Source organism: Borostomias antarcticus (genome assembly GCF_949987555.1).
Source record: "Borostomias antarcticus genome assembly, chromosome: 24".
Classification (NCBI taxonomy): Eukaryota; Metazoa; Chordata; class Actinopteri; order Stomiiformes; family Stomiidae; genus Borostomias; species Borostomias antarcticus.
This window is the reverse complement of record NC_140257.1, coordinates 9,563,269-9,580,516: the sequence shown is the minus strand read 5'-3', so window position 1 is coordinate 9,580,516 and position 17,248 is coordinate 9,563,269. Positions and strand designations below refer to the sequence as shown.

The following is a 17,248-nucleotide window of genomic DNA, read 5'->3' as shown; positions in this document are numbered from 1 at the left end:
TCCATAACATTAACGTTACTGCTTGTTGCTTCAGGAGACAGTTTTGGCAGCATGTATTTCATTTTCAGGCATCAATTACGAGAATGGGCTGCGTCCTCACTGGGGGGGAGAACAGCAGTCCGAATACAGTCCCTGATTGGTCCGTTTATTTTGTAATTTCTGGAAATCGATGTGTACGGGGAGAAGTCCAGACTGATCCGTGGAAAGCAGACTGTGAGCTCACATGATCAGGGTGGCAGCGACAGACTAGCGGACCCCTCTCCTGCTTTCATTATAAGCTCATTACATCTGTCCATAACCATTTACCTCTAACCCTAACCCTAACCCTAACCCCTAATCCTAAACCCAAACCCTTACCATAACCATTTACCTCTAACCCTAACCCCTAATCCTAAACCCAAACCCTAACCATAATCATTTACCTCTAACCCTAACCCCTAATCCTAAACCCAAACCCTAACCATAATCATTTACCTCTAACCCTAACCCATAATCCTAACCCAAAACCCCCTGAACCTACCCCTAAACCTTACATTACATTACATTAGTCATTTAGCAGATGCTTTCATCCAAAGCGACTTACAATAATTGCATTTAATATAGGAAGTCAGTGTACTACTCACCAGAACTCACAAGTGTATCTCCATTCTAAACAAGTGACTAAGAGCATGATCTAGTGTTGAAGGCAAAGTGCAAGAGTAGCCAACTAAAAATACAATAGGAGCTTAAGAGGGAGGATCCTGGTAGTACTGTACTTCTTGAAGAGGTGAATTTTGAGCCAGCTGGGAAAGATCGGCAACAACTCTGCTGTTCTGACCTCAGTGGGCAGTTCATTCCACCACTCTGGGGCCAGGACAGAGAAGAGCCATAACCACGATCGACTGCAGGGACCTCGGAGCGGCGGGCAACCAGTCGCCCCAAGGTAGCAGAGTGTAGTGGTTTGGAGAGGGGAAGGGGGGGTAGGGCTTGACCATGGCCAGGAGGTAGGAGGGAGCTGTTCCTTTCACTGCCCTTTGCCCTGTAGGGTAGTACCAGAGTTTTAAACTGGATGCGAGCTGAGCCCAGAGATGTAGTGTGGAGGGAAAAAGGAGAGGACCCAGGATAGATCCTTGTGGAACCCCCGTCATCAGACTACGTACTTCAGACATCGACCGTCTCCATGAGCGGCCCATCAGGTAACCCTAAACCTAACCCTAAACATAACCTTTGACCCCCAACCATAACCCTAAGCATAACCATAACCATAACTGGAACCCCAAGCCCTAAACCCTAACATTTGACCCTAAAATTTGCCCAAAATGTGTAGCCCAAATGTCCCCACAAGTGACGATTGTTCTTGTTTCACTATTCTCGTGTACTACTCTCAAGTATTGTCATACCTGGTGTGCACACACACACACACACACACAGTGACCTCTATGGTGGAATCAGACACTGATGAGTGGTCACATTGTTGATTATAAGAGTCCATGAAGGAAGGTCAGGTCTCTCCTCAAAGATCATGTTGTCGTGGAGACAGCCGAGGATCAGTCAAACAGATCATCCAACATCCTTTGATCACTGAGAGAGAACTCTGGGCCTGGGAGGGTCCTGAAGGGCCATATCTCCACCACATGAAATAAACTACTTACAAGAGCACTTGAGTTATTTAGCCAGAAACTCCCTTTGGGGATCAAAAGAAACCACAAATTAATGAAGGAAACTTTTTGAAAACCTACGTGCTTTAACTTTAGACATGGAATGTGTGTGTGTGTGTGTGTGTGTGTGTGTGTGTGTGTGTGTGTGCGTGCGTGCGTGCGTGCGTGCGTGTGGGTGTGTGTGCGTGCATGCGATTTTGGCTTCAACCTCAGTGAACATGATCGACTGCTCTGAATGGCTGTGAATTGTTTTTGTTTACGCTTCTCATACTCTGCTTAACATCCAGTCAGAATTGAGTCCCATTATGTCATGCGAGTTGCATATCTCTCCCGTTTTATCATCAGGACATACTGGGGTTGCTGTATGATTTACTGTACACACAAACACAATAACATCTACAGCCACCTCGTTTAGGTGCGGAAACACTGATGTCATCCCTCTGGCATACAGATGTCCCCGCGGACAGTCTCTCTCAGAGAGCATGGGGGGCGGGCGGGGGGGCGTAGGACGGACGAGAGGCGACCCGGCCGGAACCCCTCCACACTGGGCTGGAGAGAGCCGGACCTCCCTGCGCGTGAGTCCCGGTTGGTCCGCTCGGCGGTGGAGCAGCCTGCTCCTCAGTGCGCCCAGACTACCCGTCTTAATGTGGGCCTTGGTGTTTATGTGGTCATACTACTTACTATGGACGGAGGTCCGGGCTTCCTGCTGGGAGCCAAACCCTACGGTGTCACGTGAGGGCCATAAATCAGACTCTAATGAGGTTTTATAATGGTGCAGTGCTAGGGCCATGGTATTTACGCTGGTGGATGAGAGACTTGCTATGGCTTGATGTGTGTTCGGTGCCATGTTTTAATTTCAGCATGTGACTTAATCAAAACACTGATTGTTTAATTTCAAGAAAACATAGTGCTCCTTATAGCAATATTAACATGCGTTACTGGAGAGCATTTTGTAGTTTATGTTTTAAAAACAACAAAATGTAATTCGATCGGAAATAATATGAGAGGGGATGCTGTGTTGCTGTTGAGACTGTTGACTTTGCTCTCGAGTTCAGTGAGAGATGAAGCAGATTAGCTTGACTATCCGCAGTGTCATGACAGTTTCTCGGGGGAGAAGACACTCATTTTGGTCTGCTTTTGTGGGGGAAACTTTCAAGTAAACTTGGCTGGCAACGGTGTAGAGGCAGCAGTACAGACCCCCACCCCCTCCACCCCCCAAGCCCTGGCCTGTTATTTCTATATATGCCTCTGCCACAAGCCAGTCCTGACAGCATCTGGTTCCTCTTGGACTTGCGGTCACAACACTGAGAGTGCCACATCAAAGCTCCATCCAGCCAGCCCGCAGACGAGAGACAGAGGGGGAGGAAGAGGAGAGCACAGAGCTGGGACAAATTCTATTTCACACACACACACACACACACACACACACACACACACACACACACACACACACACACCACAACCTGACTTCACTCATGGAAAAATCTCGGTGTGCATCATTTGGGCTGCATTGAGAATCGATAAATTTGCAGCGCCTGACTAGGACCGATTAGGCCTTTCAGTTTCAAGTCATCCCCACTATGACTGAACGTAGAGGTAGTAGTAAACATTTGGGTTGTTGTTGTTGTTGTGTGCTCATTCGTAATGCAAAGTGTAACAAATAGTTATACACTTAGAATAAGTGTAACAAACACACAATGACACTCTCTCTCTCTCTCTCTGTGTCTCTCTCTCTGTCTCTCTCTCTCTGTCTCTCTCTGTCTCTCTCTCCCTCTCTGTCTCTCTCTCTCAGATCAAACAAGGCAACAGCAGATGTTTTGTGAAACGTGACTCCACAGCCATTTTCCCTTCAATCAGGTAGACCACAATACTAACAAGAGAGCACATGCCCTGCCCTGCGAGGTGGCCAATTATACAATAGAGAGAAGTCAAAACTAAACAAATAAACAAATAACATAGACTTTGCACAGAACAGGTAGGATGAAAGAGATTCAGATTAGAAACTAGCCTATGTGATCCAAGTGCGATGTTTGCACCCCAGTGTTCTGGTTGCTGTCGTGGAATACCAACGTGGTTTTTCCCGGTACGTCAGTCTGTCAGGGGGAACCGGAGCCACCTGTCCGTCCACGCGCTGATGCTATCAGCAGACAGTGAGTCAGAGGAAGGAGGAATCCAGCCAACAAGCCTGTCTACTACCAGGCCTCAGGGGAACAGCTTCACCGAATACCAGCCCGCATTCTGACACCCTTTCATTCAGGCTGGACACCGTGGAAGCGGACTGGGTAATCCATTTCCTCTGTGCATTTAGATCGAGGAAAGACAAGCGTGACACACTTCGCACACCGCTATGATCTATAGTGTTAAATGAGCGTTATTCACTTTAAACGAGACGAGCAGGCGTTGAATAGGAAAGATAAATCTCTTCTCTCCGCTACACACTCATTCTTCTGTCTCATCAAAATCTGTCCTTTTTTTTGGGCGGTGGTGGGGGGCCGGGGGGGGGGGATCTGATTGGTCGGGCAGACGTCCAGCCGTGCTCTTGACACCTGTGTGTAGAATGTTCTGCGTGGCTGGGGAGGCTTGACAGAGAAGCGTTGCCCCCTCAGGCCGGGACGCGTGGGAGTGTTTGAGCCCTGCGGCTGCCTGCCTGCCCGGCCTAGCAGGGGGAACCCCGCCAGCGCCCGACAAAGACGAACACCACTGTTCATTCCCTGGACGGACGCAAAAAACAAGTTTGACTGTTCCATTGTTCTCGCTTGTTCATTGATGAGGACCGTGGAAGGACCTGAATGAACTTGTTGCGTAAAATGTCTAAATGGCTCTCTCCCTCAGGCCTGCCTGGAAGGGTAGTTTAGTCGATGTGGATTGTAGAATAACCCCATGTCCTGTCTCTCTATGGTTGTTTTTGTGTGTCGCCTGTGTTGTGGCTGGGGGAAATGGAGAATAAAAAATGTGACCTCAGTTTCCTCTGCCCTGGGTGTATAAAACAAAGATGGAGATGGTGGAGTCCGGCCCCCGGGTTCACCCAGCTGGGTCTGTAGAGCACATAGAGGCTTCTGTGGAGGGCTGCAGAGAGGGCTACTAACACGGGACAAAGTCCGCTGACGAACGGCAGCCTCTACCCTGGCCCTCAGCCTCTACCCCGGTCCTCAGCCTCTACCCCGGCCCTCAGCTTCTACTCTGGCCTTCAGCCTCTACCCCGGTCCTCAGTCTCTACCCCGGCCCTCAGCCTCTACCCCGTCCCTCAGCCTCTACCCTGGCCCTCAGCCTCTACCCCGGCCTTCAGCTTCTACCCTGGTCCTCAGCCTCTACCCCAGCCCTCAGCCTCTACTCTGGCCTTCAGCCTCTACCCCGGTCTTCAGTCTCTACCCCGTCCCTCAGCCTCTACCCTGGTCCTCAGCCTCTACCCTGGTCCTCAGCCTCTCCCACATCCTCCCAAACTCTGTCTGCTCTGCCACGGGTTGAACAGCCACCAAGTACTCCATTTTCTGTCTCTCTCTCTCTCTCCCTCCCTCCCTCTCTCTCTCTCTCTCTCTCTCTCTCTCTCCCTGTCTCTCTCCCTCCCTCTCTCCCTCTCTCTCCCTCTCTCTCTCTCTGATGAAGGGAAGAGAGAACGGGGTCTGTGTTCCTTCGCCATTGTTTTTGTTTCAGCGGTGGATGAGCTCCTTTGTCTCTCTCTGAGTTCTGGGGTTTTGGGGAAGATCTCTTTAATGGGCCAACAGAGCTGCCTTAGCACGCATTACTAACTTCAGAGGGATTCCACACAATGGGACCTCTTATTGCACATGGGAGTATTTACCAATGCAACCGGGCCAAACAGAGGTTCCCCCTCGTATCGTCCCCCCCACCCCGCGCCCCCCCCTCTCCCCTCCTCCTCCCAATCTGAGTTGATTTAGCTGTGTAGTGATTGTCTATGCTGTGCACATGCTGGCCATATTGAAGCGGAGCTTTGGCCCAGCAGCTCTGGCCAGTCTCTTGTGTAGACTGTGCTTGACTGCCTCATTGTTGGGCCGATGGATCAACGAGGGAGCTGCTCTTAGGAGGGGAGCAGATCAGGGCCAACGATATCTAGTCAAGACCGTCTCTCTGAGCTACGTAGATGGAAATCCATGGACTATGAACTCAATGATGGATTCCAATGGTATTGGACGGGCGTCCTCCATCTGATGTCGGTTACACGCCGTTGTCGTTAATCTAAATTAATCATCCTTCTGGCTCAATTCAGCAAACAATCAATAGCTGTTAACGTGTTTCATCTGAGAGACGCGCACCCCACCCTCCTTTCATCCTCCTCTCCGCTGCCCTCCAGAAATGACACCAACGTCTGAAGGGAGACATGAGAAAAAACACTAACAGAGAGCAGCGGAATTCAGCCAATTATTCCGAACATGTCTTTAATCAGAACCAGAAAGACAACAACTTTGAAATGTCCCCGGCCTCATCCATCTGCACTGACATGACGGGGGGACGCACATGATGAACTCCTAACTTGAAAAATATGTTTCAGCCACTCTGTCATGTTTTCACCATGAGAGATATGTGCATATTTCATATTTTAATGGGAATTTCAATGTAGTCAACAAATGAATGCGGTCGCAGCCGCAGGGTCAATAGTGAAGGCAGCTTCGGATGAGACTACACTTCACGGCTTCAGCCGCTCTCGGGGGATGACAGCGATTCACGAGAGGCTTGGTAACCTATTCACCGTCGGAACAAACGCCAATGTTCACCGCACACGGATCGACTCACCCCTCTCTTCTAGGTGACACAAAGGAGATGAGGCGAGGCTTTGATTGGCCACACAGGACAACACTGAGGTCAATATACCAGAACACCCCCCCCCCCCCCCCCCCCTCCACCGCCGATGCCCTCCCTCAATAGAATCACCCCGGCTTAGACTCCTCTCTCTCTTCCGGGCTCTCCAAATCCCACTAACTTGTAGTGTGTTTGTCCGGATCCAACTCCGGGGCTTCCTGGAACGATAGAAAAGTAAGAATTGGAGAGGTGGAGGAGGAGGGGGGGGGGGGGGGGGCTGGAGTCATTCTCCCAGGGCGTGGATCCAGGATTAGAGAAGAGAGAGTAGATTCCACGGTGACTACCAAGGAAACCCAACAGCAGGGCCAGCTTCTAGACAATGGGGATTATCTAGGACCCTCCACAGGACACTGCGCTCAAGATGAAATGTTGTTATTGGTGGTCACGGAGTGAAGGACTACTAAGGTTGAACTCAGAACAGTCTTTCTCTCGACAGTGGCAACTGTGGAAGAACAAACCGTTAAGAAGGATGGTTTGGTGTCTAAACTTGGGGGGGGTGGGGGGGTGCTGTAACCATCTGGGCTGGTTGGATAAGCGGAGTGGAGGAGGTTGAACTAGGGAAGGTGTTGGAGGGGTGTGGGGGCTGGGGGCCCAGGGGATCAGAGAGGAACGCCAAAGCTTGCTGAAGCAGGTTAAACCCCCAAGGCCAAAGCTTTGGGGGCAGAAGCTCTAGGCCTCTCTCTTTCTCTCTCTCTCTCTCTCTCTCTCTCTCTCTCTCTACACAGCTGTTGAGTAAGCGACTTTGATATTCATCTCCACTTCAAGCACATGATGATAAAAAAGAAAAGAAAAGTGGTTGATCACGCAGTTATGAGGTGTATAATGTTACGCATGTCCTTGTTCATGTTGTATTTAGGCCTACATTGTAATGTTTAAATAACCAACAAACAACATTAGGTCTAATCATTCACAGTCAGAGAACGTAAATATACTTTTTAGGAGTTTTAATGACTACAATTTTAGGCTACAATGCGCTAAGGACTGAACAGTGTTTGGTTAAGGAGAGTGGGCTACACGGTATAATATAAACTGTTAAAATACCGATGTAATCTGAAAGAAAAAGCAATTCAGTTATGGCAGCCTATAAGCATCAAAGAGCAGGTCTAAATCTTACTGCACTAACGGGAGTAGTAGACTATGAGCAGTACAGCTCTCCACGCCCCTAAAGCCCATCTAGAGACGGGGGCGTATTATAGTTGCACTGCTCGCACACGAGGGACAGGGACTCACTGGCGACGTGCGCAAAACTGTTGTAGCCGATTACCATATTGAAATAAGCGTACGTTTTTATTCTCGTGGTTCCCTGTAAAAGAACGTAGTCAACAAAGTACATCTCTATTGCGTCTCACACCATTTGGACAGACACCTGAAACGATGTAGCACATTTCTTCCATGGACTAGCCTCCTACTTGGTCGAACTTGAACTTCGGATGGATCAGGTGCTGTGATTTTCGTCTTTTCAAGTTCATAAACAATGATTCGATATCAAATGGTTTAAATCCATTTTGGCACGACCTACAATTGCGCATGGTGTTTGGATGTTAATCATTCACACACACAATGGATACATCAATTCATCACGGAATTAAGGACGCTGCACTGAACATCAACTGAGACAAGTGAAGCTCATCACTGTTCGCCAGTCTGCAGGAATGGGGCCATCCATAGTATTACTTCTTATTGTGATTTTGGGTAAGTCTTGATCTCTTTGTAAATTTCTCTCTGATTTCTGTTTTTGATTTGATGTTACATTGTAAAGCCGTTAGGCTTGCAGATCTAGAAATGATCGACTATTAAATATTGGATGTGCAGGGTTTCCTCATTCAGGCTGCAATTCCATAGCATAGCCTACAACCTACCATTATTTTTTCAGTGTTGGCTATATAGGCCAACTGATTCGAAATATTTTTTTCATAGGTGAATTAAGAAATAAAAGTGCAGTTTCTCACGTAATACATTTTGTAGGCTATATTCCTGCTTTTCATCCTCCAAAGAGAAGGCACGAGGCACGACAGAAACCAGGAGAGAGGAACCGAAGATTTCTATTGTTTTAACACCTAGCCTGTACACCTGTGTACTCCTCTACTTATGCCGATTACTGTTTGGTGTGTTTGTGTGTGTGTGTGTGTGTGTGTGTGTGTGTGTGTGTGTGTGTGTGTGTGCGCGCGCGCGCGCGTGCGTGCGTGACAATAGCATAGCTACTTTGTGTTGATATAACCACTTGGGACTGATACTTGCATTTAACTAAGCTTATTATTACATGTTTTCCTATTTCTTGAATTGGTCTATAATATGACTATGTATTTGGTTTTGTGCCACATTGATGAACATTTTCAGTGAATGAAGCAATCAAAATGTAGCCTTGGGCTACAAGGCAGATGAAAGCATTAGGAGAGTTAAGGCCAGCTTTAAACTTTTCATTCCGGATGAAAAACCAGTCAGTGGAGTGGTGGATTATTGGACTGGAGTTGACCCGTTCCATCTGCTGGCAATGACAGTGGAAGCAAGTTCTTGGCCGGAACTTCAAATGAACTTTGAGATTTACAAAAAAGATATCTTGGAATCCACTTACTCTTAAGTGTGTTTAGGCGAATCTAACGTTCAATTAAGTTGCGACTTATTGCAGCCTTTCACAGCAGTAATAAAAATGGACTGTCAGGCAAGATTAGTGTGCTGTAAATTTATGGGGGGAAAACCTCAGGAAGGTCTTTGAAAAGAGACCAAAACAGCAGGCTTAAAAACCGGACTCACATAGAGCAGTGGCTTGGACTCTTGAGCCTCATTATATCTCCCAGGCCTACTCCACTCAAACCCCAAATAAACACATTTGTTCTGAATATCTGTAAATGTACATGGGGGATGAAAGGCAACAATAGAGATGCATTTTACTGAATCCCCCCCCCCCACACCTCCACTGCACAACACTAGTTTTAGCTCTCTGTCTTCAAACCTTCAGAGAACACTGCCATAGGCCTACATTAAAAAAATATAAAGTCACAAGATTATCCATACATGTACTGACTATACAACTCAAGATTATCCATACATGTACTGACTATAAAACTCAATGAGAACTCAGTTTGAGAACTGTGTCCTTTTGTCTGGAAGATGTGCTGTTAGAGAAGTTCTGTTTTTCTCTGTTCCCCAAATGATCTGGAGTATTTCACTTTGTCAGGAGTCCCAGAATTGTTACCTCAGTGGTGGGAGCACGCCAACTGGAAATGTTCTCTGTGGCTTAGAGCTTTGGGAGTTTTGTGGGCTCTTTGATTTAGATAGAGGGCAATGGTTTGGGAAAGTGGTGAGGGACCAGAAGGTTTTGAGTCTGCTATTTGGCCTCGACTATTGAGATATAATGAGGGTGGGGTTAAAGAAAGTGCGTAAGTAGGAGAGATTCCCCAGAACTCACACATGCAACAGTCAAAGAATCACTTGCTGGTGTGTCCCTGGGTGAAAACACAGGGATCGTTGATTTGGGCTTTAGTTCATTTTTGGAAGTAGCGTTGGGTTTAGTTTATCTTTGGAGCTGGTATTTCGTCCATGTTCTCGAAGACGCATTCTGCATTCTCCTGTGCCAATCAGAGATTGATTTAACAATACTCATCGCAGGCAATTTTTATTTGATTTGATTTATTTATCACGTTATCACCCAGTTTGGTATCCAGTTTACCCTGACCTAGTGTCCACTTATCCCCTACTACTAGGTGTTGACGATTTGTCGCGCAACCCAGCGGGACGGCGATGCGAAGGAGAGACAACTCCTCAACTCTCAGCTCACCGCCGTAATTCCAGACGGGGTCGCTGTAGCGTGACGAACCCTCAGGCCAAGATTAAACTAACCACCCCCAGGGAGCGCCGGCCCAATATGCCACTCCCACACGGATCTGGCGAGACCGGGGCATGACACCCGGGTCCCGTGATCGCAGGCATAGTTGGTCTAAGCTCAATGCCATTATTGTTTAACCTGAGGGAAGTGAACGTGTGTGGAATGTTACTGTATCCCTGGGCTCCTTCTGTGAGTCATGCTGAATATAATTTGAAGGTAATCTCGTTTCAGAGCAGTATCAGATGTATTGTTATCCACCATGACTGATTGCTAAGGGTTTTATTAGAGGTTTGGCAGTTGGACAGGGATATCTGCCGTGTAGCTCAAACTCTTGAGTGTCTCCAGAGAGCGCTATGCTCTTCCCCTCCTGTATAGTGTAAATCCTGATCGAAATCCCATTTAATCTCACTGACTGTGAATCTTGATGGGAAAAAAATGTGTGTGTGTGTGTGTCTGTTTGTGTATGGGGGGGCTATTAAAACGGTGTTATGTGACCAGACAGAGTAGGCCTGGCAAGTTGAAGAGTGTGTTTACATAACACATCTGGCCAGGGTTCCTCACCCTGATGGTTTCTGCTATCCACATTCTGAAAACAAGCTCTTGGCAGCCGACTAGGGCCTGTCCCCTGGACAGGGTCTGACTGCAGGTGCAAAGAGTCCAGACCAATTCTCACACAGAGCAATCTGAACAGCCATGTTCTTTGATATGAACAGAGCTGCAGCGTTACTAATGATACCAGCTGAGCTCGGGATCATGTGCGCTTACTTCTCCACTGAGAAGCACTCTGATGTGGTAGTGAGTCAAACTTGTGATAACTAATACAGTGAAAGTATCAATGAACTAAAACAGCTGGGGAGAGCTTTTGATATGTAGCTTTTTTATTTCTTAATCATGTTTTTGTTCCAACTATAGTATTCCTTTCAAATCAAACTAGTAGTCCAAGAGGCTGGCAAGCCATGTCTGATAAGAGTCTTCACATTTCAAGGCAGATTTGGATTACATTACGGTATTACAGCGCATGTAATAAACAGATTTTGATTCCATTACGGTATTACATGTAATAAATACGCTGTGGAATGTGAGCTTTGAACTCTCGTCTCTGGATGCTTAGATATTCTTTGCCTCAGGCTTTGAAAATACTTTAATTTCCGTTGTTTCATCCCTTTGCTTCATCCCTTTAGCTTCATCCCTTTGCTTCATCCCTTTAGCTTCATCCCTTTAGCTTGGCCCTTTGTTAACGGGTTGTGTTTTCATGTAGGGCACTGAAGATGTTAATACTGTATTATGCTGTAACCTGTTCATGCACTTTAGTGTCTAAGTACATGTAGTACGTAGTATGTAGTTTGAACACATGCCTAAAACAAATGCATTTAAACTATTTAAAATTGTATAAACTATTTTTTCATCTCATATCACTTACTCTATGTATGTGGCCATCATACCATCTACATAGCAGATGTAACAGGTTGTTAAATATTCAACCCCTTAGTGATGACAAGGGTTGCATTCACCTTAAACCTCTTTTCACTTCAAAGAACTTCTACAAACCACTGGACTGTGAACATCAGAGGAGAACCACTGCAAACCCCTCTCATCTAAATGTTTTGATGATCAAACATTCCTATTTTTAGACGAGCTTAATTACTGCACTGATCTGGCATACGGTAGTTGACCCATACATGTTTTCACATGACAGAGAATGTGTCATCACTGATTTAAGATCATGGACATTGATGAATTTCTTTGACGACATAATTTGTCAGGTGCTTTTGGTGTTCTTAGGACAGGAATGTGCCCAGGCAGGAAGGTTCCCAGGAAAGATAACAGCTCCTAACTTGATGGTCTGCAGCCAAACACCACAAAGCCCAACATTGCTGTACCGTGGTTCATCTCGTCATGGTTTTTATATGCCTGTCATTGGCTTTTCCCGCAGGCTGGGGCGAGGGTTCCACTCTGCATTACCCCGACGGCAGATCCAATCGCCTGTCCCTGGAGAAGACCTTCGGCCGCCCCGCCAAAGACTCCCAGTGCCACCACATGCTGAAGCACCTGCACAATGGAGCCCGCATCACCGTTCAGATGCCCCCCAACATAGAGGGCCACTGGGTGTCCACCAGGTGAGTCGCCGGGCCGGATGGATCTCTCAAACGTGACTGACTTGAAGAGTAATTTGGAAGTGCTTCTTCTTGAGTGCTAGTTGTGTAGCATGGTGTCGTTACTCTATTATTACTACTGTTGTAACATTGTTATTACACATGTGTAAGGGAGCATCCTAATGAGCGATATCCGTATATATATTTTTTTTTTTCGCAAACCTTTTCACTCAACCCCCCCTCCCTCCCTCCTTCCCTGTACCAGCTGTGAGGTCAGACCCGGGCCCGAGTTCCTGACCCGCTCCTACCGCTTCTACCCCAACAACACCTTCCAGGCCCACCAGTTCTACTACGGGGACAACCACTGCACCACGCCCTCCTACACCCTGGTGGCGAGGGGCCGCCTGCGCCTGCGCCAGGCCTCCTGGATCATCCGGGGAGGCACCGAGGCGGACTACCAGCTCCACCGCACCCAGCTGGTGTGCCACAGCGCCGCCGTGGCCAAGGACCTGAGCCAGAGGCTCAACCGCAGCTGTCGCGGCGCCGCCAGGGGACGGGGCCCCTGGGAGCCCAGCGTGAGCTACGAGCTGTGGAGCGAGGAGGGCGGCGGCTGCGACTGCTCGCGGGGGCTCAACTTCGCCATGCACGAGCTGCAGCTGCTGCGCGTGGAGAGGCAGTACATGCACCACAACCTGGACCACCTGGTGGAGGAGCTCTTCCTGGGGGACATCCACACCGAGCCCGCCCAGAGGATGTACTACCGGCCCTCCAGCTACCAGGCCGCGCTGCAGAACGCCAAGGTCAGGGGCTGCTGCAGTAGATGTTAAAGTGGCTAGAACAGTGGATGTTACAGTGGATGTTACAGTAACTTTCAGTGGTCGTTACAGTGGATGTTACAGTAACTGTTACCGTGTCGTTACAGTGGATGTTACAGTAGCTGTTACAGTAACTGTTACAGTGGTCGTTACAGTGGATGTTACAGTGGATGTAACAGTGGGTGTTAGAGTGGCCATTACAGTAATTGTTACAGTAACTGTTACAGTGGCTGTTACAGTGAATGTTAATGACCATTACAGTAACTGTTAGAGTAGCAGTTACAGATGCTGCTACAGTGGATGCTAGAGTGGTCATTACAGTAGCTGTTGCATTGGCTGTTACAGTGGCTGTTACAGTAGCTGATAAAGTGGGTACCCTACAACAGCTTGTTACCATTAAAACAGGGCAAGGAGGTGTTTTTCTGTGGATTGTTGTTGGTGTGTCTGACCTTTGGGTCTAACACAACTTAACAGTGCTGTTTGGTTATTGTCTGAGGGGGGGTTGAGGGTTTGGTGCCTCCAGATGTAATATCTGTTATTAGAGCTTGCACAATACGTGTGCGGACCTCATTTCTCCCCCTTAATGCATTCCTGTACTTAACTTATCTCAATATTGTAAAGAAACTCTGTATGACCCACTGCTTTCACCTCATAAATATAATATCAAGAGAGACATTTCATTCAGCAGGATGTAATTTTGAATGGTTACATTGTTGAACAGCAGTTGTCCCTCGCTGTGAAACCCTATAGGGACGACTGTCACCCTCTGGGTGGATTACTCTGCAATCCTGCGCAAGTCTCCTATCTAAATAAACAGACATTAGTAGGGGGGCTGATGGGGCTCAGCGGGGCAGATGTCAGTGTAAACAGAGGGGTGGGGGGGGGGGGGGGGGGTGAGGAGCCGTGATCAGACAAGCCCCCCCGCGGAGCGGTAATGACCAGGGCCGCGGTCTTAAGCTCTTCTGGGCTCCAGAGGCGAAACGTGAGACCAAACCTACAGTATCTCTGGGAGGGATCAACATGCGGTATTCCTAGAATCTGGAATCATGCAGCCTTATGAATTATTCTGAGGAGCGCATACCACGTCTGATTTCATGCATGCCCCAGGGCCATATCAAAACTTTTGCATGCTCTCACTTTCTTTTCTTTCTTTCTTTCTCTCGCTCCTCTTTCCCTCTACCCGCTCTCTCTCTCTCTTTATTTGAAGGGGGAAAAAAGAAAACAATGTCACGCTTTCTAGGCTGCGCTTAGTATGCTCTATAATCACTTAGTATGCTCTATAATCACTTAGTATGCTCTATAATCAAAGCATAACAGAAAGTCTAACTGAATATGGGCCTGGATCATCAGCGCTTTGCTTGCCACCTGTTCTGCCACTACAAGTCTTTTTTTTACCATTTTAAATCTTTGATCATCTCACCTTTAATAGAAGCCTTTGCAAACTATGCAAGCCAACAATTTGTATCTGCAAGGAAGTATATAGACAACAGTGACTGATACTTTATTTCTAGAAACGTGATTCATCGAGCAGACTGTCCAGTGAGCTTGGAACCTTTTCTTTTTTTAGGACTTTTATTGCCATGGTGACTATCCGAACCATTAATCTTAATTGGCATAGTTGGGGCTGGTCCGATTCTAGAACCTTCAGCGATGCCAACATGTTCATTTGTGGTTACTCGGTGGGTTCTAAACAGTGATGCAAGAGAAAGGCAGCAAACTTGGTTTACGCCCTTTCTCTCCATTTTGGTTTGGTTTTTCACCTTGCTATGCTTTTTCAAGCAAAACAGTTTTCTTTTTCTTCTCTCTTTATTTTACAGTGGGGCTATTAGTGTGTGATTACATAAATAAACACTGTGTGATTAAAACAACAGGGATGACTAGAGTAAGCTGTTCTAGTTCAGATCAGAGTTTACGGTACACAAAGGTATTATAGATTGGGTTAGCTGTCAATATGGGTGTTGTGAGCTCTTGTTTTTAGGGCAGTCAGCACACCAGTGTTTTATGGGCTGAGGGTTACTTTAAAGGCTGGAACATCTTTACCACAGATGCACCCCCCTCCCTCCCTCCCTCCCTCCCAAACCCTTCCCTATATATCTCTCTCCCATTCTCTCCATCCTCTTCTGTTTATACATGGGAAAGAATACCCAGGAGGCCTCTCTCTCTGTGGTCGTATTAACTCCTCCCACTAAGCTGCTTCTGGGGCTTGATCAGAGTTGTTTTAGCTTAGGAAAGTGCTGAAACTTGGTTTTTCTCTCAGCTGATTTATCCGCTCTTGCTTGCCGTAAATCTCATACAAATCATAATGTTGCTTGAACATCGTGTTGCCATGAAATAATGAATTCCTGTTCTCCATCAAGTTGTTCTTATGGAAGAGATGTGTTAATCAAGTGTGAATCTATCTATTAGTTGGACTTCTACTATTGTCCAGAGGTCCTTGATCTAGACACAAGAGAAAGTCTTCTGCCAATGTCTTCAGGAATGCGCTGCTTTAGGAATTTGGTAACCCAGAGACGACATGAAATAATGAGATGAATGGCCTTCTATAAAATACCTTTGACAGAACCATTTATAACCTAATAACAAACGCCGGACTGTGCAAGAGTTTTCCCACACGCGCGTTTTCCCACATTTTGATAAAAACTCGACCAAAGTATTTCCCCCTCAATCGCATGTTTTCTTCATTTCCAGAACCACGACCACGGCTGCATCGCCTGCCGGATCATCTCCCGCTCGGACGAGTTCCACCCGCCCATCCTCGCCCCGCGCGCCGACATGACGGTGGGCCTGTACGGCCAGTGGGTGAGCCAGCGCTGCGAGGTCCGCCCCGAGGTCCTCTTCCTGACCCGTCACTTCGTCTTCCACGACAACAACCACACCTGGGAGGGCCACTACTACCACTACTCCGACCCCATCTGCAAACACCCCACCTTCAGCATCTACGCCCGCGGGCGCTACAGCCGGGGCGTGCACTCCACGCGCGTCATGGGTGGCACCGAGTTCGTCTTCAAAGGTGAGCCGGCCGCCGCTCGAGATGACATCGCAAAATGCTGTAGTGATGTCAAGGTCACAACACATGGTTGGCGTCTAGATTTGTGCGCGTGAAAGCCCGACTTATCTACCCTCTTGTCTGCCCAGTGAACCACATGAGGGTGCGGCCGATGGACCTGGCCACCACCTCCCTGCTCAACGTGTTCAACGGGAACGAGTGCGGCGCCGAGGGTTCCTGGCAGGTGGGCGTGGAGCAGGACGTCACGCTGACCGACGGCTGCGTGGCGCTGGGCATCCGGCTGCCCCACACCGAGTACGAGCTCTTCCGCATGGAGCAGGACGCCCACGGACGCTACCTGCTCTACAACGGCCAGCGGCCCAGCGACGGCTCCAGCCCCGACCGGCCGGACAAGCGGGCCACGTCCTACCAGACGCCCCTGGTCCAGTGCTCGGCCAGCAGCCAGCGCGACGACAGCGGCGGCGGGGAGGACGGCGACCGGCCCCTGCGGCTCCGCAACGGCAGCGGAGGGCGCTACAGGGGCGAGCTGAGAGACCTGGCGCTGGTTCTTGCTCTGCTGGTGACACTCCTGTTCCCCTCAGGTCACAGCCTCTAGACTGGGCGTTGTTGTACATAGAGACAGTGGCAGTAGGAGTTGCGTGTGGACCAGGAGAGAACGTCAACCCCTGACAAAGAGGCCGCCTGTTGACGTGACGCCTTTTTTCTCCGGTGCTTTCCTACGCCATGGAAACTAGGGTCAACAAGGTGGAGAGCGAGTGGAGACAAGTCCCTTTGATGCTTGTTCTTTGAACTCTTTTCCAATTACCAAAGACTTGACACTGCTGCACCACAGTAACTGCACTTTAGTAGAGTGGATCGGGGGGGAAGTCTGAGAAATCCACACAGACAGGAAAGTGTGTTTTATCTGACGTTCATACAAATCTCAAGTTATTTCTTGGTAGATGGAATATGACAGATATGTAAAAACATTATTTTCTACGACGAACCATTAAGACAATGTGCTTTCATATTTCATGAAAAGAAACGCTGATTTTCAAGATGCAGGGTAAAGGGAAATA

General features: G+C 48.1%; 1 protein-coding gene across 1 annotated transcript; it reads left to right on the top strand.

The window, feature by feature from the left end:
* Nucleotides 1-8,075: 8,075 nt before the first annotated feature.
* Nucleotides 8,076-16,785, top strand: LOC311325503 (protein APCDD1-like; the record flags this gene model as incomplete). The annotated part of the gene is made up of 5 exons (XM_084458217.1): nt 8,076-8,144; nt 12,209-12,392; nt 12,634-13,168; nt 15,872-16,193; nt 16,319-16,785. The coding sequence occupies exons 1-5, from the start codon at nt 8,105-8,107 to the stop codon at nt 16,783-16,785; spliced, it is 1,548 nt and encodes a 515-aa protein (XP_084314343.1). The 5' UTR covers nt 8,076-8,104.
* Nucleotides 16,786-17,248: the final 463 nt, after the last annotated feature.